We start from the raw sequence: 23983 nt of genomic DNA, 5'->3' as shown, positions 1-23983 counted from the left end.
ATACCTTAAAATATGTGATAAAAGTCAGTGCAAAGATGTACATACATGACACATGTAATAATATTTATACACCGAGTCAGACACTCAAAGAATCACTTTGTTTTAGGCGTTGACAGAAATGGTCGATGTTAACCATGCATAAGAATTGGCCTATATATATATCGACAGAGACCAGTGCTAATTCTGACTGACCAGAAGTTGGTTCTATAATTTACCGATAAGCATTGCATCAGTTTATGTACACAATAAAATAAACTAAATTGGTTAATGTTCACAATACCCTTTTTAAAATCATATGTTTGTGTGAACAGGGAACAAAGTTAAAGGTTTTTTTGACAAAAATATAGATGACTGATTTTAAAGCAGCATTTGAAGCCCAGATATGAATTCAGAATTGTTAAACAACTTGCTTATTAATTTTGGTTACATTTCCTCCCAAATGAGTTATTCCATGTATTATAACAAGAAATTGATTGATATTCGTGTACTGTATCTTGTTTTACTAACTGTTCTTTTCCCTTAGCCTCTCGAAACGTGAGAGCTGTTGTAGGGATCTTTACATGTTGTGGGGAAACTAGCTATGACAATGCCTAGAATGGTGCCTGGCATTGCTTCCGATATAGAGGCAGGCCGGGATCGACGGACACCTAGAATATCAAGAAACTCGCTATTAATTTAATAAAGAAAACATCAAAATAAAATTAATAAATACAATATAATTTCAAAGTACACATTTGAAGTCAAAATAAGTTGAAAACAATGATCAAATATACTACAAACAATTCAAGTTAAATACCAAATAATAACAATAATAATTAGTATTACTGTTAAAATAAACCTCTGAATTAAAATCATAGTTACTTATAAACTTTATTTATTTTTTCAAAATAAAATTTAAAGAAAAATAATTTTAAATATAAATTATTTTTAAAATCAAGAGACACACCTAGAATATCAAGAAACTCGCTATTAATATTATAGCGGCTTGATCAGATTATATACTAAGTTTTGAATGTCCTAGTAACCCTTAACTGACTGTAACACACAAAAGAATTTTGCTGACGTAGGTTGACCGTTGTCCGAACTTTTAAAGATGTTTTTATTAAACTTTGCTAAACATATAACCGAAGGTAAGTTTGGCAACAGCTGAAGTTTTATTGCACAGATAAGTTCAATAGTTTATAAAAGGAATTTTTTGACATATTTGAAATATCCTACGCTTTTGAAACACTAATTTTATATAAAATATTTTATACAGTAGAACTTTCATACATTAACTAATAAACTATATGAAATAAGATAAACTGCATTTTTCTATTACAATACATGCTCCTAGGCGTTGATGTATTTTGAAATGTTGGCCCACGTTCAACATTATCACCCATTCAATGCGTTCCGGGTGTCAACCTATGCCAAATCACCAGAACTTTTGATTAAGAAATAACGACAACACATGGAAGTTTATGAAAGGTTAACAATCAGTAAGCATAACATGCTTTCACATCGTTGTCAATATAATGGAATTGTATGCAACTGTCATACAAGTGAGAGGTTTAGCTAGCTATAAAACCAGGTGTAATCCATAAAATTGAGAAAGGAAATTATTGGGAATGTTTCTAAGCGACAACAACCTGACCATAGAGTAGACAACAGCCGAAGTCCACCAATGGGTCTTTAGTGTAGCGAGAAACTACATCCAGCATTTAATCCAGCATTTTCTACACAAGAAAATGACTGTACCAAGAAAGGAATATGACAGTTGGTGTCCATTCGTTCGATGTGTTTGAGCTTTCAGTTTAGCCATTTGATTAGAGAATTTCCGTTTGAATTTTCCTTGGAGTTTTTACTTTTTGCATCCATTTTTTGTTTTATATTTACAATCAAATCTATGCAATAACCGGATATTTTAACATTAGATGTATGTTTCATTATTATACGTTATCTTGATTGGTTTCCACAAAATGTGCACAGGTAAACAAAAGAAAAACTTAATTGTAATCGTGTTTTCATGGTCATGGCAAAAAAAATTAATTATAAGTATTGAATGCTTCTTTTTGTAATTTCAAAGGGTTGTAAAAGCGTAGACCGTGCGTACATTTTTATAATGAAGCGCTTCCGCGTTTCATACAAAATGTACTTCGGTCAACGCTTTTACACCTCAATGAATTTACAAAAAGAAGCATTCAATTCTTAATTGAACGACCAATTGACGTGGGTAAACTATAACAACATTTTATCAAAACCCACTTTCTTTACACAGATCACACGATATGAATTTAATAGTAGCATATGGACTTGGCCATATAACTGTCTTTTTTTCAAATGAAAGCTTTGAAGTTTCATTATTAATTTATTACAACATTGCCGAGTTAAAATGATATAAGCCTTTGTTGAAAACGATAGAAAATAACGCTGTTTACAGTAGAAATAATTTTTTTCGTGTCGCACTTAGTATGTATTGGAAAGACTGGGTTTTAATTTCAAAAAATACATCATGTGTGACAACATCGATTCTATTGTTCAGAAACAGGTAATGCTAACGACGAGTAGTGTCAATTATGTATTTACACATCCATTTAAAACACAACAGGATCACATATTCATATTATTAATGTTTAATCTTGAAGTTAGTTTAGCACAGGGTAAGTTTATTTAAATTAGTTAATCCACCCGGTCAGCCGGTAGTGTAAATAAAATGGCGTGCACGGGGTATAAAGGAACTACGTGTCGTTTACGACAACCAAAGCGGAGTGGGGGTGTGGTCTTGTTCTCATTCCGCCTAACTGGCAATATTTTATTTTATAAAAGGAAAAATATGCCATTTCTAATTGGATTTTTTTTTAGTAAAATTGTTTGTTTTCAATAAAAGAGAAATGGAATAGACTAATAAGAAACATGTTGGAACTATTCCCCGTGACCACAGAGAATAACGGTTTATAACATGTTTGGACAATGATAATATCACATTTGCGATTGAAAATAAATTTCCACTTCAGCAAAAAAATATTACTTCGTTGTTGAAAATATTGCGAAAAGCAATTTATCAGTTTAACAAGGCCGTAGCTAGGCATATTATTTTAGTGATGCAAAATTATTGAGCCGAGCGAAGCGAGGCGAAAATTTTTTTGGGAGGGTATAAAATGAATGGTGCAAAATCCTGCATTCTAGGCATTTTTAGAGAGTTTGATAACGGTTTTGAATTTGGACACTTGTCATATAATTTTTTTTATATTTTAAGACTTTTACTAACACCAAATTTTTAACAACTTTATTTAAATTTATATGTAAGATAATCATCCAAATATCACTGGTTTGAGTCTGCTGCCAGAACATAGAACAAACATCGATTCAGTAGAGTTTGCCAAATTTTTCTATGGCCGGTTCAGTCAAATAGTTTCAGAATCATAATTTGGTCTGCTGATATCCTTATCGCGATGAACATGACAAGCCCGCACAATCTCTCCGGCCACTCATGCATGCATGCTCTTTTCCAAGTTTTCAGTCGTTTCAGGGCAGTCTGTGTTTCTAAAGGAAGCACATTCTCATCAACACAATGATCAATGTCTTCTTCCAATTCCTTCTCCATCAGCAATTTGTTAGCAGCATCGGTAGTAACAGTTTTGTTTGCAAAAGGGAATTAAGCTTTCCTGTAAGCACCATCATACAGTCGCAGATACAAAATATTAAACTCGCTTTTATGCTGACAAAGAGTAGACAAACTAGGGATAAAATGAGATAAGATAAATGTATATGATTCTATCTATAGAGTATATATGATATGCGTACAGGGGAATTGGAATGGAGTTTTTGACGTTTACATGTAGGTCCATAATTTCAGATTATTTCTGGAAATAGTTGGTGGTATTTTAGTTCCAGAATCTAAAAATTTAGGGGTTAGGGGTATAGGGTGTCCGATTCCGAAACCCCGACTATAAAGAATCGAAATTTCGTAGTCCCGAATAAGTAAAGACAAAATCCTGTGTTAAAGGTTCTACCATTCCTCAATAATATCAAATTGGAATATGGGATATTCTTTCAATTTTTAAGGTTAAAGAAACATGGATAGAAACTAATCCATGCATGTTTCATATTATTTATATTCTATTTATCTGTAAAGAGAAAGATTAAAGTTCGTGAAATGAATACGCAGACAGGACTGCCCCCTTGCGATTACTTGATTTGTCAAAAGTTGGTTAAACGGAGGAATGAATACGCAGACAGGAATGCCCCCTTCCGAAGACCAGTACTTGATTTGTCAGTCTACTTATCGTTTTTGGATTGTTCTAATGAAGTTATATGCAATATTCAGACTCTGTTCACAAAAAAAATAGTTTACTAGAATTATTCCTTCTTTACCTTCAGTGTCGCTTTTCCTTTTTTCTGCAAGAGCCTGCTTTTAACTAGAGACCCATGATGATTATCATTACTAGGTTAATGTTATCGAGAAACATCACCCGTTGAGATGCTGAGTTATATCCAGGAAAAATAGTTTAAAAGGAATGATGACAAGTTGTAGAAATTAAGGTTGAGACAGAACAACAAATGACTATTATATTGATATATATATATGTATAAAAAAAATAATCAGTGTCGAAATTTTAGTGAGGCAATTGCCTCACTTGCCTCAAGGGTAGCTACGGCCTTGGTTTAAAAGGCAACACGTTTTTGTTACCAACATTACGAAATACCCCATTTTTTGTAAGACTGATCACTAGAACCTAGCGACATGAAAGTTTTCTCGGGGATCACCATAGAAGAATATTCTCCTTCAGGAAAACTTTAAGCCATTTACCAAATAAATCTAGCATTGGTCTAAACGAATGCTAATTTTTTTGTTGGTGCTGCTTATTTTTATACTATGTTGGTTATTATATCATATTATTATCAAAGATTCAAAGATTCAAAGTTTTATTATCCTCAGACACAACAGTGTACAAGAGGTCAATATACATACATACATAAATAGACGAAATATCTATACAGTAATTACAATACAATTATGATAAACATGTATATATGTTGTGTACAAGTTGTAATGTTGTACAAATTATAATTTGTACATAATTTTTGTACAAGTTATCAGTGTTTAATGACCTGCTGAACAAAAATAGATGATGCGAGCACACAGTCTTTTGCTTCGCATATTTCTGTCAGATTTTCACAACTTCATGATACAGTCTAATACTGAGCATTGATACAATAACATAAGACCACACACAGATTTTGTATGGATATGAATATTGTATAAGGAAAAAAATAAAATTAGAATTTAAACCATTCAGGTATCCTCATTTCCAGTTTGAAGACAAGGAGAATAGTTTAGGTTGAAGTATATTTTTTTGAATTTAAAACATTACACTAGTACATTTTATAAGATAAACCTGTATCACCTGTTGCAAGAAGGTAGGTGTCAAAAAACTTATAACTTGTACAAAAACCCTGTACAAATTATAATTTGTACAAACTTACATCTTGTACACAACATATATACGACAACAGGAGCTAACACACAATAAACAATCATGCACGTGATTCTCGTGACACTTTCATGTGTATATACAGTTAGTCTCTTATCATTTGGATTTTTAAAACACAATGTCATGAATATGTGAGTTTTTACATATGTATTAAATCGTGAATATTAAACAGATATATCATGTTAAGGAAGGGTATTTGCGAAATATTTGATAATGTTTTACAAGAATCTACAAATATTACGATATAATGGTACATTGCAATTTGACAGCATTTCAATCATTTTGATCATCTCTGATGGATTTGTATTTTATTAATAATCAGATAATGTTGGATAATTTTTTTGCGCAGGTCCACGATTTGTTGCTATGTACAAGGATTATGTACAAGTAAACATATAATGATATTCGTTACCAATATTAAAGTTACATAAATGACAAATTCTATTTTGTTTAGGGATCTTTGCCCATCTTCCTGTCTCAATAGGAAATTTTAAATTTGAGCATCTTAACTTACACATATATAATCTATCAGATACAGCCAATCTGAGTAGATACGGTTCCAGTTTAAATTCATGTTTAAAAAGTCCATAAAATTCCCCCCTAGATGAGCTATTAATTTGCGAGAACCAATTTTGAATAAATTGATCAGTCAAATTCTGTTTTAGAATAGACTTGAGAATAATGTTATCCATATGCATTTGATCATTCCATATAAAACTAAGCCCAGTTTCATCAAAAATAGATTTAACATAAGCAATCCATTTAAAATGTCCTTGTTTACTCTCGTGAAGTTTAAACATAAGTCTATACAAAATACTAGATATTTTGTTACTACAATATAAAAGGTTGTTCCAAAATATCGCCATTCTCAATTTAATGACAACTTCCATGGACGTTCTCCATATACCATATAATACCCTGTTTATTTTCAAACCCCATACTTCACTTGAGTAGACAAGAATTGGAGTAATAAGTGAATCAAACAATTTTAATTGCAAATCTAATGGAATTGACAAATTTCTTATTTTCTGCAGTAAAGCATACAATGCTTTATTTGCCTGATCCAATAATTTCTTTTCAGCAGTACAAAAACTACCATTATATATATAATTGAACATAACACCAAGATATGAATATGAATATTGTACATCAATATTTTCACCATAAATATAAAATACAATTTTTGGTTTAAATTTTCTCTTGCTGAATATTACAATTTTATCTTGTTTGTATTAATATGAAGTTTCCATAAATTACAATATTGCTCAAACGCTAACTAGGCCTGTTGAAGGCCTTCTTCCGTTTCAGACAGTAGTACAGTATCGTCTGCATACAAGATAATTAGGAGTTTAAGTAGACAAGACAATTCTTCTTCACATTTTGCATACACCTTTTGTAAACAATCGACATTGTTGTCCAACAAGAAACTTTCAAGGTCATTTAAAAATCATGAGAAGAGGAAAGGAGACAAATTCTCTCCCTGTTTTACTGTGTTTGGTCTGACGTAACAGAGTTGTTTAATGTGACGTACTTTGTGACTTTAATGTAATGTGTATTGCGCTGTGCACATCAGATAACAGTGGATCAAACTATTGTATTTCAAATTCTTTGACTAGTGTAAAAAGCTTTGACGATAACAATAAATAATCTACTACACTTATATTTTTACATGTAGTTTTACCAATACCTTTATAGACTACACCAATACAGGAATTAGCAATATACATATTTAATTTTTAACAGCAATTTAGCAATTTATACCCATAAGTATTAGGTTGACAACTACACTGTGTCACTCTTTGTAATGGAATATTATAAGACTTAAGATTTTCATAAACTAACATATATGAATAATTTCGTTGTCAGTGTCTAAGTGAAATAGATCTAATAGAATTTCATCAGCTAATACAAAATCATTCAAAATGGCTGTCTTGGCATTAAAATCGCCAATAAGAGTCGTATGTACATCTGATACTTTCTTAAGAGACATCAATTCATTCTCGATTTCATCAAAAGCTTCTAAATTTGAATATTTCGATTCTTCAGGTGGTATATAAATACAGCCTACAATTACATCATTTTGCAGACCAAAAATGCTTTTTGCTACTTTCATCCACTGTACAAATTGACTTTCACTTGATAAAAATGTTAAACTTGTTTCTAAGCTTTTTTTTTGAAAATAACTGCTTTACCACCTGATTTTTTACACTTTTTTTTCTATTTTTTGTTACATATGTATAACCTTTTGGGACATCTAGGACATCTAGATTATCAAGTTTGCTTTCTACAAATATTGAAATATCATAGTTTAGTATATTATCTGTAAATTCTTTAAATTTCAACTTAGATTTTAAACCACACACATTCAAGTAAAATATATTAAGATCATTTTTCACACATTTATTATTTTTATGAATATCTTTGTTGTCAATGTCACTACTCTGTCCTCTTGTACATCTGTCTTATTCACCATTTTGGTCCTTTGCAGCAGAGGGTGGAGGATGTTATCTGGTTGTCCTAGGATAGTAGCGTTTGTTATCTATATATAGTCAATCTTCCTTTAGAACTGCCTTGTGTCCTTTAGTTCGGGCATCCTTCAGTATGGTTCGATAGGATATTGTTCATGGACAACAAATTGCTTTTTGTTTTTCAGCTTTTGAATTGCAACACTAAGCACCATATTTCTGTCTTTACGTCGCTCAAACTTAGCCACTATGCCCCTTGGACTCTTGTCCTGTTTTGGTTTAAGTCTATGGACAACATGAAAGTTTATTTCTTCCTCTATTTGAATTTCACTCTTAATAAAATCTTTTAGAATTGCTTCAGTGTCCTCTTATGGATTGTAATCATCTGGGAAACCTTTAAATATCAAATTTTCCCTCATTGATCTAGATCTTGACTGTTGTTCTATTACCAATTGTTGTTACCAATTATGTAAATCAATTGTATCTGATTTTATGCCCTTTATGGGCCCTGTAATTTGGGAAATAAAAATATTCTATTCTATTCTTTTCTATTACCTTCTCTTTTAATTGTCTGTTTTCTTCAAATAGAAATTAATTTTGTTCATCCACCTAATTACAACTAACCTATTAATATGTGAACCATTATTATACAGTTTTAACGTATGTGCGCTTGATGCCATCTTAATTTTATGTATGTAGATGCACAGGGACTCGGTTAGCAGATTAAAATTATGTTTATCAATGTTTTTGAAATCTTTTTTCGTCAGTTTACGGTCTATTTGATTACATTACTAACAATTATAGCATCAAGATTCTTTGTTTTCTAGCAATGTGCAATTTACTATCCATATCCATATACTGAAAAATCCTATAAAATATCGCTGTTGGTTGGTGTTTACCCAACACTGTTCAAGATCACTGAATAAATCTGTTTTATGTGTTGTATTGTTTAACTTTGTGCCTTTTCCAATACCCGTTATATTAGGCTAATTTTTTGCAATTGTTTTCAATTATGGCCATGGTTTGGTAAAATCTTAAAACTATTTGACTCAAATATTTGTAGAATTCATGTTTGGCATAAACGATGTTTTTTTTGTTAAATAATTTGTAATTTCTGTATTGTATAAGTATTCTAGAGATTTATGCATTTTTTGTCCAGAAATAACTCATATTTATCAAATAGTCAAGAATTGAGAAATAAAACGTCTTTTTTTGCTGTATATTTTTCAAAATAAAAAAAAATGGACTATTTACAGTTTTATAAAATTTGGTCCACATAATCTCCCTGCAAAATGAAACAAAATGTCGTTTTAAAAAATGGGGGTCCATACACTCGTTTTCAAATTAAATCAGTTTGAATGCTAAAAATCAGTCGAAAAATGCATCTTTTCCCCGATATGTCACAGTTTGACGTCGCGAAAATAACATTTTACGTTAGCAACGTCATAGCCGTTATTGAAATTCTTGACAATATTTGTATATTCCGAAGGCATACTGAATGTTTTACGGAGGGGACCAACCTAAAGCAGTCCATTACCCTTAAACGACTATTGATTCCATCTTGAAAATAAAAAATAGATAGAGTTGCAATTTTTTAGATTCTTTATTTCTTATAAAGCCAAGTTAATGGTACAAAGAAAGATATTTTTACATATGATAACATACAGATTTTGCGCATGACAAGTTTCCACAAAACGAGCAACAAGAATGAGAGATTGGTGATCAACCTGGAGAACATACTTCTATATTGATAATTCTAATTTATCCTGCAATTGGGTGTCCTACTATACAGATACAGCCCTACAGATATCGCTATGCTGTATCTGTATACTATACCGATATCGCTTTAAAGCTCCGCCCACTGCCGGACTGAGTATTGTTTGAACCTGTGTGACCTCAGAATGTGTATTCCAGTTGCATTCCAATGACGATGACAATTGTTGATTTCAACACATGAATGTGTATGATTGTGTCACAAAATCAACCATGTCAATTTCAGAATGTGTATTCCAGTTGCATTCCAATGACGATGACAATTGTCGATTTCAAAACATGAATGTGTATGATTGTGTTACAAAATCAACCATGTCAATTTCAGCATGCATGTTTAGTGAAAGTCAAGTCTGAAGCGTAGGACAACTCGTACACTTCTGTTTCAAATTTGACAATGTTTTGTTATTTGTTTTTACTGTTGACATTAGTTGTTATGTTAAAACAGATAATTATTCACCTTGAGCGATGTATTATTGTTGACCATTCGAGATTCTTTTTTGGCGAACCCGTCTTCAGAGTAATGTGTGATCTTGATATTACTACGCGGGCCTCAAGGGATTACAAATCGAAAATAAATGCTTAATATGTTAGTTTTTGTGTCCTTCAAAACACAAACAATATACAGAATTAATTGCAGGATAAAGACAATAACTGTTTAGTGTCTTTAAAATATCAGCTGTATTTGTACTCGGCTCGAAACAGGTGTAGTAGCTCGCTAAAAGCTCGCATACACCTTGTTTCCTAGCCTCGTACAAATACAGCTGATATTTAAAGACACTAAACAGTTATTGTCTATTAATTTACACAAATTTTTCAATACACGAATATTTTTTGAAATAAATAGAGATAGAGTTCTGTCGACATTTGTTCCATATGTAATTTACATAATATGTTAGGCTTTTAAGTTTTTATGTTTGTGAAATCAGAGACATATAGTACATTGTATTATATGTCTCTGGTTGAAATGTATAATTTGATTGCCCACGAGGTATCTTTTATCCTTATTTGACTGAAATAATGTTTACACAACGAACGGGTGTTCTTACTTTATTATTCAAGAAAAATGATCCATTATCTTTAGACAATTATCGTCCAATATCATTATTAAATGTAGATTTGAAAATACTATCTCATGTTTTAGCACAGAGACTAAAAAAACTTCTTCCTAAATTAATTAATGAAGATCAAACTGGATATGTAAAAAATCGATTTATTGGATTTAATTTACGGCAAATCCAAGATATAATGGACTATGCAGAATCAAACGGAATAGATGGGGCTATAATATTTGTTGATTTTACAAAAGCTTTTGATTCTTTGGAATGGGAATTTATGTTAGGTGTTCTAAAACATTTTGGTTTTAATGAATCATTCATATCATGGGTGGAAACATTATATAAGGGAATACAGACGTGTGTAATAAATAATGGATGGGTATCCGAAATTTTTGAAAACTCTAGAGGAATCCGTCAAGGGTGTCCTTTATCGGCAAAAAAGAAGAAAAAGAGAAAAAAAAAGAAATGAAGAGAAAAAAAAAAGAAAAGATAAAAAGAAGAAGAGAAAAAAAAAAAGAAAAAAAAAAAAAAAAAAGAAATAATGTTTATATACATGCATATCACTATGCTATCTTTCGGGAGTATCGAACATTTATAATGTGAAATTTTAATGACTTTAAAAACCTAAATTTACCTTCATACAAGATTTTTTACGAGATTTAATAAACACTTGAAGGCAACTAAACAAATATTGGTTTAAATCCATTGACAAATGACTCAAATTATCACGCATCACGTAATAACAGTTAATTCTCAAACTGTTAAAAAAAATATTACAACAGTTATTACTAAGCATTGTTTAAATTATTTAAACATTTTACACAAATTCTATTTCCGAACAAAAGCACAGCAGATATACATATGTAGAAAGAAACATGTTAAACGGATTTCCTTTATATATATTTTCTATTTTATTGACAATGCTAAATTATGCTCATAGGTCAAGGAACAAAAATGATTATTATATGATGCATATATATATTTGTAATAAAAAGATACCTGTAAAACATATTACCAAATGATTTTCTAGTATTGATGTTTTAATGAAAGAACTTAAATATAAGTGTTGGTTAGTTAAGAATAGATTATGTAAAAGTTTCTGAATTATTGGAGATTTTAGAGAAAAAACTGTTCAAACATGAAGAAAGTGGTAACACTTGACTTTCAATTAAACATAAATTTTGGTACAAATTTGGAATAAGGTATGGGCTTTGCTCATTGTTGAAGGTGACCTATAGTTGTAAATGTCTGTGTCATTTTGGTCTCTGGTGGATAGTTGTCTCATTGGCAATCATACCATATCTCCTTTTTTTATAAGCACTATGCAAGTTCAAAATATATTTGAATAGTAAAGTTATATCTCTCAAACAATACAAAATGTGATGGTATTCAAAGATTTATGAACGTAGTTCCATTCCAATTAAATCCTTACTCTGGTATAACCCGAATAATTCAGTCGTTATATTCCGCTGATCTACGAAGGCCTCGTGTGGGAGAAAATCGGACACGGAAAGGGCTTGAATTATTCGAGTTAACTCTGGTACGTACAACTAGTAACTTACGCGTTCCTGACACAGTTTGATACCCATTGTCACTAAATTCCATATGGGGTGAGAGGGAAGATCATATTTCATATTGAATAAAATGTATCATGGTCGATTATTTTAAAGACGTTTATATCATATATAAAAACGGTTATTATATTTTTACTTTTTTCTTATTTTTTTTCTATTGTTTATCATATATAAAAACGGTTATTATATTTTTACTTTTTTCTTATTTTTTTTCTATTGTTTATCATATATAAAAACGGTTATTATATTTTTACTTTTTTCTTATTTTTTTTCTATTGTTTACAGAATATAAAGAAGAGGGATGTTCACAAAAAGAAAACTTCTCATCATTGCTGGTTTGTTAATATGTGGATTGTGTTCATGGATAATAATACCAAACAGTGTCATAAGGGTAATGATTAACAAAAAAATGATTGCTATGAATTTAATGAGAGAACATGCATCCGTCTATAAAGAGTTGTCAAACAATCCACAGGCAACACCAGCGACTACAACCAAGTCGTTAAAGTTATCTACTTCCGGACAAGATGGTTTGTCCGAGGAAATGAGATCCATCCGCCAAGACTGTGGCGACCTCTGTAATACATCCAGAAAAGGGTCACCAGGACCGTATTTTGATCATATCAACGCAACAATAAATTGTAATGCAATATTAAAGAATGAATATGTAGACCGTGGTCATGGACTACCTCGTGCACCGGAAACGATACCGAAAGAGCTAATGAATGAGTTCACTATGAATAATCGTATACCGGTGAAGAAGTGGTATATCAGCAACATATATTTAGGTAAAAAAGCAGCGAGTCCAATATGGACTAATAAAACTATTGAAGACTGGATAATTCTAGCAAAAGAAGGTAAATTAAAGGGCAATTACGGAGTAGGAGAAACAAATGCTCTTAGAGATGGATTAAAACATGCACCAGGGGTTAAAGATGGTAGGGTTCTAGTTATTGGTTCAGAAATTCCATGGGTTGAGGCATGCGTACTTGAAGCAGGAGCACGTGAAGTTGTGACATTAGAGTATGGCAGTATCAAATCAGAACATCCAAAGGTGAAAACCATGATCCCGCTGGATTTTCGTATGCGTTTTCTTAATAATACGTTAGGAACATTTGATGGTATTGTTTCGTTTAGTTCGATAGAACACTCGGGACTAGGGAGATATGGGGACGCATTAAATCCCTGGGGTGACATTATTGCCATAGCACGATCATGGTGTGTAACAAAACCTGGAGGCTCACTTACAATAGGTGTGCAGTATAATTATGACCATGAATATCTTCATTTTAATGCTCACAGATGGTATGGTAAAATAAGGTACCCATACTTGACCACAAATTGGAAACAATTCTATAGAGGCCAGGGTAGTCAACGCGTTCATGTTTTTACGAAATAAAAACACGAAAAAGAAATTTCGAAAGTTTTCAGATGAAATGAACGCAAACATGCCATGTGCAATAAAAAGGAACAACTTGGATTGATAATTCCATCAAAAGAGTCAATCTACTTAAAATATAGATCTCTGATTTCGTTATCCTCTTATGAGGACTCTTAAGTTCGATAGATCTGAAATTTAATCAGATTGCCCAATTAGTAACATGGACACTTTTAAAAACTAAAGATGATGTGCTCTAAAAGGGTAAGCATTTCCACAACTTATCAACAATACGGATTCTGATATCAAATCGGATAAACTAACTTGTATAGTTCTTATTTTTTACTGTTACGCCTCTGTCCCAGGTTAGGGGAGGGTTTGGATCCCACTAACATGTCCAACCCCGCCATATTATGTATGTATGTGCCTGTCCCAAGTCAGGAGCCTGTAATTCAGTGGTTGTCGGGTTTTCTGTGCTGTTTTTCATATTTGTTTTTGTACATGGATTAGGTCGTTAGTTTTCTCGTTTGATTTGTTTTAGAATTGTCATTTCGGGGCCTATTATAGCTGACTATGTGGTATGGGCTTTTGTCATTGTTGAAGACCGTACGGTGACTTATAGTTGTTAATTTGTGTGTCATTAGGTATCTTGTGAAGAGTTGTCTCATTGACAATAATACCACATCTTTTTTTATATTTATATCTAAAGTGCCATAGACGTCGACGTCATTAAATTCCATTTTGTTTACATTTGAATTGCCATTGCCGTCCTAATATTTCATTAGATACGAGTAATATACTATCAGTGATGTTTGATAGAGTTACTATGCAAATAAAAAATCTTTCGAAATTGAATTTGTTTTTCGTCTGGTCAACTTTTAAATCCCTTCTTTTCAGCATGAGCAGTAAGTTATTCAGAATCTACATGAAAAATTAATACATTCATCCATAACATGAAAAAAAAAACATGATTGGAAATGGAGACTATCTACAAAATATTAAGGATATAAACAACTACAAGTCACGTTATATACTTTAACAATGAGCAAAACTTACACATTATAGTAAGCTATTAAATATTTCAACATGACAAGATGTAAACCAACTCAAAAGTTAAAAAAGAAAAACAACAAACGGCGTGGATTATATGCATTAAAACAACAATAAACGGAACAACAGCAACCAACTACAACCATAGGATAACAGACTCCTTGAGGCAGTGGCTTAACAATACAATACAAGTAATTATTGTAGAATTCAGTTGGATAGGGCTCGACTCATCAGATCGGATCAAAACGCAAACACATTAGCAAAAGGACAAAAGGCATGACCAATAAACTCATAGATACCAGGACTACCAGGATTGAAATTTTATATTAACGTCAGACGCGCGTTTCGTCTACAAAAGACTTATTAGTGACGCTCGATTAAAAAAATGTAAAAAAGGTCAAATAAAGTACGAAGTTGCAGAGCATTGAGGACCGATTTAAGAATAGTAACTGAAAACCATTCCAAAGCCCAATTTCAACTTATAAATAGTCTGAACATCCAACATATTTTAATAGTGTAATGCCAGTCATCATAAGCAGCATGAAAAATTCATAACTAAAGCAATGACAAACCGTTAGTATTGACATAATTGAGAACCATAAGTGAAAATAGCTGGAAAGCATTGCATGTTAAGTTAACTATCAAAAACAAAATGTTCTGAAAAATGTTGCCCACTTATGATACCCATGTTTGAACAGGAAGTGCATGAGCGATGGATATGAAAACGAACAACACGGTATGAAATAGAAGTGAAAGAGACCAAAGGGAAAGTCAAACTCATATGTTGGAAATTAATTGAATGTTGACAAATACATGCCAAAAAAACAATCATGCAAACGACAAACGACAAACAAGTCTAAAAAATACACCACAACTATTTGAGTAAAATAAAAGATCTTTTGTATAATTTGAAAAAACCAAGGGTTGATGTAAATGTTAATATACATGTTGAGAAACTATGTGAAATTTTTATAGAAAGTGCAAAAGCTACATTTGGCATTTCTCATAGTAAAAACGGGAAAACACGTCAGAAATCGTTTATGAATAAACCCTGGTTTAACCGAGAATGTAAATTTGCGAGACAAAATTATCGTAAATTTAGACGAAAATTTAAAAAAAATCGAACTACAGTAAATAGATCCAATTTGGCTGGATCTGAAAACATATACAAGAAAACTCTCGACAAAAATCATAGATTATACCGGCAAAATCTTTCAAAAAAATTGAAAGAATTGAGAACCAAAAATTCTAGAGACTATTGGAAAGTACTTAACCAGGGAAAGCGTAAAAAACAACCGGATATCCCAATAGAGAAATTATTTGATTTCTTTAAGGATCTAAATGCTTCTCCGACGGATGATAATGGAGCTGATTTACCACCTCTCGATGAAGACCAGGTAAATCAACTTAATTATGATTTGAATTTGTATATAGAAAAAGGAGAAATTTTGAAATGTATTAAAAATTTGAAAAACGATAAGTCTGGTGGTGAAGATGCTGTTATAAATGAATACATAAAAGCAACTTCAAACCAGCTTATCGATATTTATGAAACATTATTTAATTTGATATTTGATACCGGATTTGTACCAGAGAGTTGGTTAGTTGGTAATATCATACCAATATTTAAGAATAAAGGAGACCGAAATAATCCTAAAAACTTTCGGCCAATTACCATTGTCAGTTGTTTGGGTAAACTGTTTACGGCTGTTCTAACCGCGCGTTTGAACAAATATTCTGACGATTTCCTAATTTTACATGAAACACAATGTGGCTTTAGGCAAGGCTATAGCACTATGGATAATTTATTTATATTACATTCTTTGTTTGAACTTCTGAAGAAAAGAAAGAAAAAACTTTATTGTGCATTTATAGACTTTGAAAAGGCTTTTGACAAAATTTGGAGGGATGGACTTTGGCATAAACTATTGTTAAACAATGTAAATGGGAAAATGTTAAATGTGATTCAAAGTATGTACAAAAATATTAAATCAAATATTATTTTTAATAACAGCAAGTCTGATTATTTTCCGTGTAATAATGGGGTAAGGCAAGGGGAAAATATGTCCCCTTTTTTGTTAGCAGTTTTTTTAAATGACTTGGAAATTTTTTTAAAAACAAAAAACTGTAAGGGCCTTTTCACAGTTACAGAAGAATTAGAACATGAACTTGATGTATTTCTCAATATCATTTTATTACTATATGCTGATGATACTGTTTTGATGTCTGAAACACCACAAGATCTTCAAATACAGTTAGATTTTTTTAATGAATACTGTAACTATTGGAAATTAAAAGTAAATGTATCCAAAACCAAAATATTATGTTTTTCATATGGAAGATTACCGGACAATTTACACTTTGTTTTAGATGATCAAGAAATAGAAATTGTTCAAGAGTTTAGTTATTTGGGTATCTTATTGACAAAAACGGGAAATTATAAAAAGGCGATTTAATCACAAGTTGAAAAAGGGACAAAAGCGATGTATGAGATACTAAAAAGGGGGAAATTTCATAGCCTATCAGTTTCTTGTCAGTTAGATCTTTTTGATAGAGTAGTAAAACCTGTTCTTTTATATGGATCAGAAATATGGGGATTCAGCAACTGTGATATTGTCGAAAAGGTTCATCTAAAATTTTGTAAGTTGCTCCTAAATCTGAAATCTTCCACTCCAAACTGTATGATATACGGTGAGCTAGGACGTTTTCCACTCTCTATTGATGTAAAATTAAGGATGATATCCTACTGGTCTAAATTAATCATGGGAAAGCAGTCAAAGTATTCATGTATTATTCATAAGCTACTGTACCACTTGTATTGTACTAAACACATAGATTTTAAATGGTTAATATGTGTTAAAAATATATTCGATGAATGTGGATTTTCTTATATCTGGAACACACAGCTCTTTTTAAATGATGTATGGTTGAAATATAATAATATCAAAGTAAGATTGTGTGATCAATTCAAACAAACATGGAACGAGACTATTCAAAACTGTTCCAAAGCCTTGAATTATCGTATTTTTAAGAATTTATTGTGCTTTGAAGAATATTTTAATATTTTAGACGAAAAAGATTTTTTGACATTATGTAAATTTAGAATATGTAACCATAAACTTCCAGTCGAACTTGGAAGATGGTACAATATAGAAAGGGAAAAAAGAAAGTGTAATTTATGTAAGCTAGATATTGGAGATGAATTTCATTACATTATTAATTGTTCACATTTTACAGAAGAGAGAAATAAATTTATAAATCGAAATTTTAGTATAAGGCCAAATATTATAGTATTTACTGAAATTATGTCGTCTACAAATAGGACAGATCTCATTAATTTATGTAAGTTTATACGAACTATAAACAAGCGAGTGTGTCCTCCTGGTTAAGTTCTTTTTGTCTTTGTTGTTGTTGTTGTATATATTGTATATTTATGTTTATGTAGTTAATATATTGTATTATACATGCATGTCTTCTCTGTACCTATGTATTTGGTGATGAGAATAAAGATATATATATATATATATATATATATATAGTACACCACCCTGTTTTGAGCCCCCTCCCTTAAGTCTCTCTCCCTTCATTATCATAAATCCTTGTTTTTTTAAAGAACAATGGATATCATTAATTAGTACAATATATCTTCCAATATACCATATTATTACTCTTAATTTACATGTTCTATGGATCTGTATTCGAGTGGCACGTTGATAGTAAACGTATATATTTTGAATAAAAATATGGTTTATTTGTAGACATTTGTACAAATAAGTGATATATTTTGAAAAATCGAGGATTTATGATAATGAAGACGAGGAATAAAGAGGGGAATGAATAATGAAGGGGTGCTCAAAACAGGATCATGTCCTCGAGCACATATTGAAATCACAAAATAGAAAACAACAGAGTAACACAAGCCCTACCAATCCGGGTTTTATCGTGTTCCGAAATAGTAATCCTATCCTGCTACTTATGAGGCACTCGTTGTGTTGCTCATGAGGAAGTAAATACGCAGTTAGGAGGTTCGCATTTTAGCTTTAGAACATATGAAATTTATTTTGATATAAAGACATTTTTTGACAACAAAGAATACAGATATTATAATAAAGACTTCTAAGAATAGGTTCGGTTCATTTGAACATTTAGATTACTTTTAGTATGTTTTATAGACCAGTCATAGGGTAAGAACTTATTGTAATGTTTATAAATAAAAAAATTTCCTGACAAACATTTGATGCTATTTAATGTTTAAAAAATTGAAATGAATCCCATATGATTTGTATTTGATCTCTTGGTAGAAACATGTTAAAAGTTTCAGTAAAATGAATCGATCTAAGGGTTTGACTTTCTACGTCTGGCCCAAATTTTTGAAAATATATGATATCTGCGTACCCTTTTCAGCAGTAAATACGTGAAAATTGTTACAATGGGTACACCAAAACGAAACTGTATTTCACCATTTCAAATTCTGAAAATCAAATAGATCGAATAAACTGATAGCATACATATGCACATATGTGACTCACACAATACGTTTAATTTGTAAATAAGCAAGGAAAAGAGGATGGTAAAATTAAGGAGTGTTTTCAATCTTAATATTTTCCTTCGCTTTATATGGTTTCCTGAATGTACACATCAAGTGATAAGTCTTATTCGGTAGGTCACATTGGAGAGAAGAGGACGAGAATGTAGTAAGTCGTCATCTGTGTTACAGATACTACTTACCAGTTAACATGCACACTCGAACTTGACTGCAAACTATCAGGAAACCATCAATTTGTAGTCCTTGAAAAAAATGCGACAAATAATGTATACCATTGACCAACATGTTTAAAATACAATGGCATTCGTGTTCGGTAAAAAATAAGTTGAGCTATTGGTGTGAAAACTTACAATGTAGTGAATCAATTGAATTAAGAGGATTGTGTACCCTTGTGCGTTGATTCAATGTTAAACATATGGAAATTTTATAGAAAATCCACAGCCTTCATCCTTGTAATCTCATATTTGGCAATTTGATGACTGATAGATATAGGATTATTGCATGCAGTGCTAGCATTGATTTCCTTATAACTAGTTTATTAATGTAGTTATTGGTTAAAACAAACATAAATATGGACCAAATCAAGTACACCTTTTAGGGTGCGCTCGACTTTAGTGACTCAGCACGATGTATTTTGGAATTTACAGGTTGGTTAAAACTTTTTGTAAAAAATAAACACTAGCACATCGAGGAAAAGCAAGTGAGTAATCTATGTTTTAAATTTTATAACAAACATCTCTGTAATAAAGGCTGTGGATTTTCTATAAAAATCTTGGTTTATTTGCCACAAAGTACTCTTTTTCTATTTAATGCAATGAAACAGTAAATAGTAATGCTTTGCATCAAGTTTCCCCTCGGTATATGTACAAAATGACCCATCTCTATTATTAATTTATCTATAGTTTTGATACAATTGAAGTTTGAAAATTTCGTACAAAAATGGCTACAGAAGGGGTCATAAACCTTAACCAATTTTCAGGATGGTATGATTTGTTAGTCCTACAAAACAAAGGCGATTATAAGTCTATGTAACAAAGGCGATTATAAGTCTATGTAACAAAGGCGATTATAAGTCTATGTAACAAAAAAAACGATCATAGACCGACGAACGGACAAAGATAAACCAACACATCCCCCTTTTCGGATCGAGGTATAATGACATTTTATTTTAGATTACCGGTCCTGAAGTTATAGTGAGCAAAGTTGGTCGTGCCAATACGACAAAAACATGGGTTTAAAATCACCAGTTTTAAACCTGACTTGTTGTTTTTGTTCTGCGACCTCCTTACTTTTTGTTTTTGTTCTACGATCTCCTAACTTATTGTTTCTGTTCTGGAACATCCGGACTTGTTGTTTCTGATATGCGACCTATTGACTTGTAGTTTCTGTTAAGCGACCTCCGAGCTTGTATGACTGTTCAGCAACCTCCTGATGTAGTTCTGTTTTGCGACCGCCGAATTTGATGTTTCTGTTCCTCAACCTCCTGATTTTTTGTTTCTGTTCCACAACCTCCTGATTTGTTGTTTCTGTTCTGCAACCTCCTGATTTGTTGTTTCTGTTCAGCAACCTCCTGATTTGTTGTTTCTGTTCCACAACCTCCTGATTTGTTGTTTCTGTTCCACAACCTCCTGATTTATTGTTTCTGTTCCACAACCTCCTGATTTGTTGTTTCTGTTTTGCGACCGCCGAATTTGTTGTTTCTGTTCCACAACCTCCAGATTTGTTGTTTCTGTTCCACAACCTCCTGATTTGTTGTTTCTGTTTTGCGACCGCCGAATTTGATGTTTCTGTTCCACAACCTCCTAATTTGTTGTTTCTGTTCCACAAACTCTGATTTGTTGGTTCGGTTTTGCGACCGCCAAATTTGTTGTTTCTGTTCTACCACCTTCAAACTTGTTATTTCTGTTCTGCAACCTCCTGATTTGTTGTTTTTGTTCCACAACCTCCTGATTTGTCGTTTCTGCTCTGCAACCTCCTGATTTGTTGTTTCTTTTCTACAACCTCCTGACTTGTTGATGTTTCTGTACTGTGACCTCCTGTCATGTTTCTGTACCAAGTCTTCTAGACTTGTTGTTTCTATTCTGCAACCTTGAGTAAATATCTCGCAGTTGATATGATATTTCAGAATATGTATTTTACATCATGATATCCTCAAGGTTGAAAAAGTGGTGAAGTTGAAAGCATCCCTTCGAAAATATTAAGATCGCTATCACGAGTTGGTTGACGGTTTCACAGATTACAACAGACATGTTCCATTGTTGTAACCACATTTCCGTCCTCTTTTCCTCGAATTTAACTTATTGAATTAGACTTATCACTGAATTTTTACTTATACGAGCAACACGACCTGTTCCAAATGTACATGTGGAACAGGATATGCTTATCCTTCTGGAGCACCTACGTTCACCCCTGGTTCTAGGCGGGATACGTATTTTCTAATCTTTGGTTTCCTACCTTGTCTGTCTTTTCGACGTTTTTTGTCTTTTGAAATGGCATTGTCAGTTTGTTTTCAGCTGATGAGTTTGAATATAGCTTAGATATCTTTAGCCTCTCTTTTTAATTTTTATGCCCCACCTACGATAGTAGAGGGGCATTATGTTTTCTGGTCTGTGCATCCGTTCGTCCGTCCGTCCGTCTGTCCCGCTTCAGGTTAAAGTTTTTGGTCAAGGTAGTTTTTGATGAAGCTGAAGTCCAATCAACTTGAAACTTAGTACACATGTTACTTATGATATGATCTTTCTAATTTTAAAGCCACATTAAACTTTTGACCCCAATTTCACGGTCCACTGAACATAGAAAATGAAAGTGCGAGTTTCAGGTTAAAGTTTTTGGTCAAGGTAGTTTTTGATGAAGCTGAAGTCCAATCAACTTGAAACTTAGTACACATGTTCCCTATGACATGTATGATATGATCTTTCTAATTTTAATGCCTTATTATATTTTTTACCAATTTTCACGGTCCATTGAACATGGAAAATGATAGTGCGAGTGGGGCATCCGTGTTCTTTGGACACATTCTTGTTTAATTTTTATTTATGTTGTTTTCATAGTGTTGATATTGAATCTAACTGCCCTTTGTTTTAGAGGGAAAAAATGTTTCTATAGAATACTAGTATGTTTTTACTCTTAAAAAGAGAAGTTTGGTAATTCAACCAATCGACAAAAAAATCTAAACTTTATAAAAATAGCAACAAAAAAAGAAGTTCTATTAAGAATTGTAACTTCATACAATTTACACTAACACTTTTTATTTTTAATTAAGAATTGAATGCTTCTTTTTGTAACTTCATATGGGTGTAAAAGCGTTGACCGAAGTACATTTTGTATGAAGCGCGGAAGTTCCGCGCTTCATTCTAAAAATGTACGCACGGTCAACGCTTTTACAACCCTATGAAGTTACAATAAGAAGCATTCAATACTTATAATTACATTTTTTAGCTAGGATCATGGTAACACGAATTTTATCATTTTTTTTTATTTAATTCACCTGTGTACTTTATTGTGGGACCTCGTGTTATCATGAATGAAAAGTTTTATTGGGTAATGCAATTGCTATGGAATAACACGTGATGTGCAGTTAGCCAATCAGAATTACGTATTATAGTGAAACATACATCTAATGTAATTATTTGTCAATGGACGCATGTAATAATTAATTTTCATAGATGGTCAGGTGAAACATGAAATGCAAACTACACATAGTGTATCGTATTTTACTGAATTGCTCTAAACAAAAGTTTTCTGAGAAGAATATTCAGAAAGTTTGACAGAAAATGAACAAATTTCATATATAATATGATACCATTTGATTCAAAAAGTAAACTGCGTCACTTTTATGGCTTCAATTACGATACATCGAAGAAAGCTTTAAGGATGTTTGCTCCGCTTCTTTTTGAGTGTTTGCCAGATTTTCAGAATCCTGGTTTTATTCATGTAATTCCATTAAAACATTTTGCCCACTTACCTACTTTTTTTTTCATTATTTTATTACATAAAGTTTAAAAAGCCATATTTCAAAATCTTATAAAATCCTTGTTATTTTTTCATACTTTTTGAAACAAAAAAGTTGCAAATGTTAAATGTATGAAAAATCGAGAGAGAATTATTTCCAGCCAAATTTTCAACGGCTTATATCTCGAAAACAAGCGCACGGACCCTCCATCTTTTCTGCTTTTTTAGTTTCTTTTTTATATACTATCAATTCATAACAGTCTTTTAAAAAGTTTGTTATTTTTAAACAGAGTAGCGAACATCCTTAGATCAAAATATTCCCCCTCCAAAATTCATGTGAACGCCCGGGAATTTTTGACCGTAGCTTCGTGTCTGAGAGTGTGGGTACCACATATATTATTATTGCTATAAGTATGATCAGACTAAGGCAGGCGCGTAGTTACGTTAACTTGCAAGTGAATAATTCGACCTCATTAAATCCGTATTCATGTGACCTTAAATTTAGCTCTTTAGCTAAAATTTGTTTAGCATGAATTTGCCGTGTTCTGTTATTGAAAGGAAAAGAATGTCAACATTGAAATTGAAAAAAATGTAATTCCTTTGATTGACTGATTCGATTCAGACCTAGATAGATCCAATTGCACGAGTTCTTTATCTATATTTATGTTCATATCAGGATATATGACCTTCGGCAGTCTTCAGATGTCACGTTGA

General features: G+C 32.0%; 1 protein-coding gene across 3 annotated transcripts; it reads left to right on the top strand.

Annotated features, from left to right (window-relative positions):
- Positions 1 to 2476: 2476 nt before the first annotated feature.
- On the top strand, positions 2477 to 14577 carry LOC139530011 (uncharacterized). 3 transcript variants are annotated; one of them, XM_071326036.1, is made up of 2 exons: positions 2477 to 2530; positions 12630 to 14577. In XM_071326036.1, the coding sequence occupies exon 2, from the start codon at positions 12646 to 12648 to the stop codon at positions 13741 to 13743; it is 1098 nt and encodes a 365-aa protein (XP_071182137.1). In that variant the 5' UTR covers positions 2477 to 2530; positions 12630 to 12645; the 3' UTR covers positions 13744 to 14577. The 3 variants fall into 3 exon arrangements, with proteins under 3 accessions (XP_071182137.1, XP_071182136.1, XP_071182138.1); XM_071326035.1 differs by having other exon boundaries at positions 2495 to 2642; XM_071326037.1 differs by lacking the exon at positions 2477 to 2530 and adding an exon at positions 5520 to 5608.
- Positions 14578 to 23983: the final 9406 nt, after the last annotated feature.

This window comes from Mytilus edulis, chromosome 7, assembly GCF_963676685.1.
Source record: "Mytilus edulis chromosome 7, xbMytEdul2.2, whole genome shotgun sequence".
Taxonomy (NCBI): domain Eukaryota; kingdom Metazoa; phylum Mollusca; class Bivalvia; order Mytilida; family Mytilidae; genus Mytilus; species Mytilus edulis.
The sequence above is the reverse complement of the archived record's forward strand: the minus strand, read 5'-3'. Positions and strand labels throughout refer to the sequence as shown.

What these genes read in the sequence shown, in the direction of transcription:
- LOC139530011 (XM_071326036.1), top strand. Translation starts at nt 12,646, where the DNA reads ATGTTCACAAAAAGAAAACTTCTCATCATTGCTGGTTTGTTAATATGT.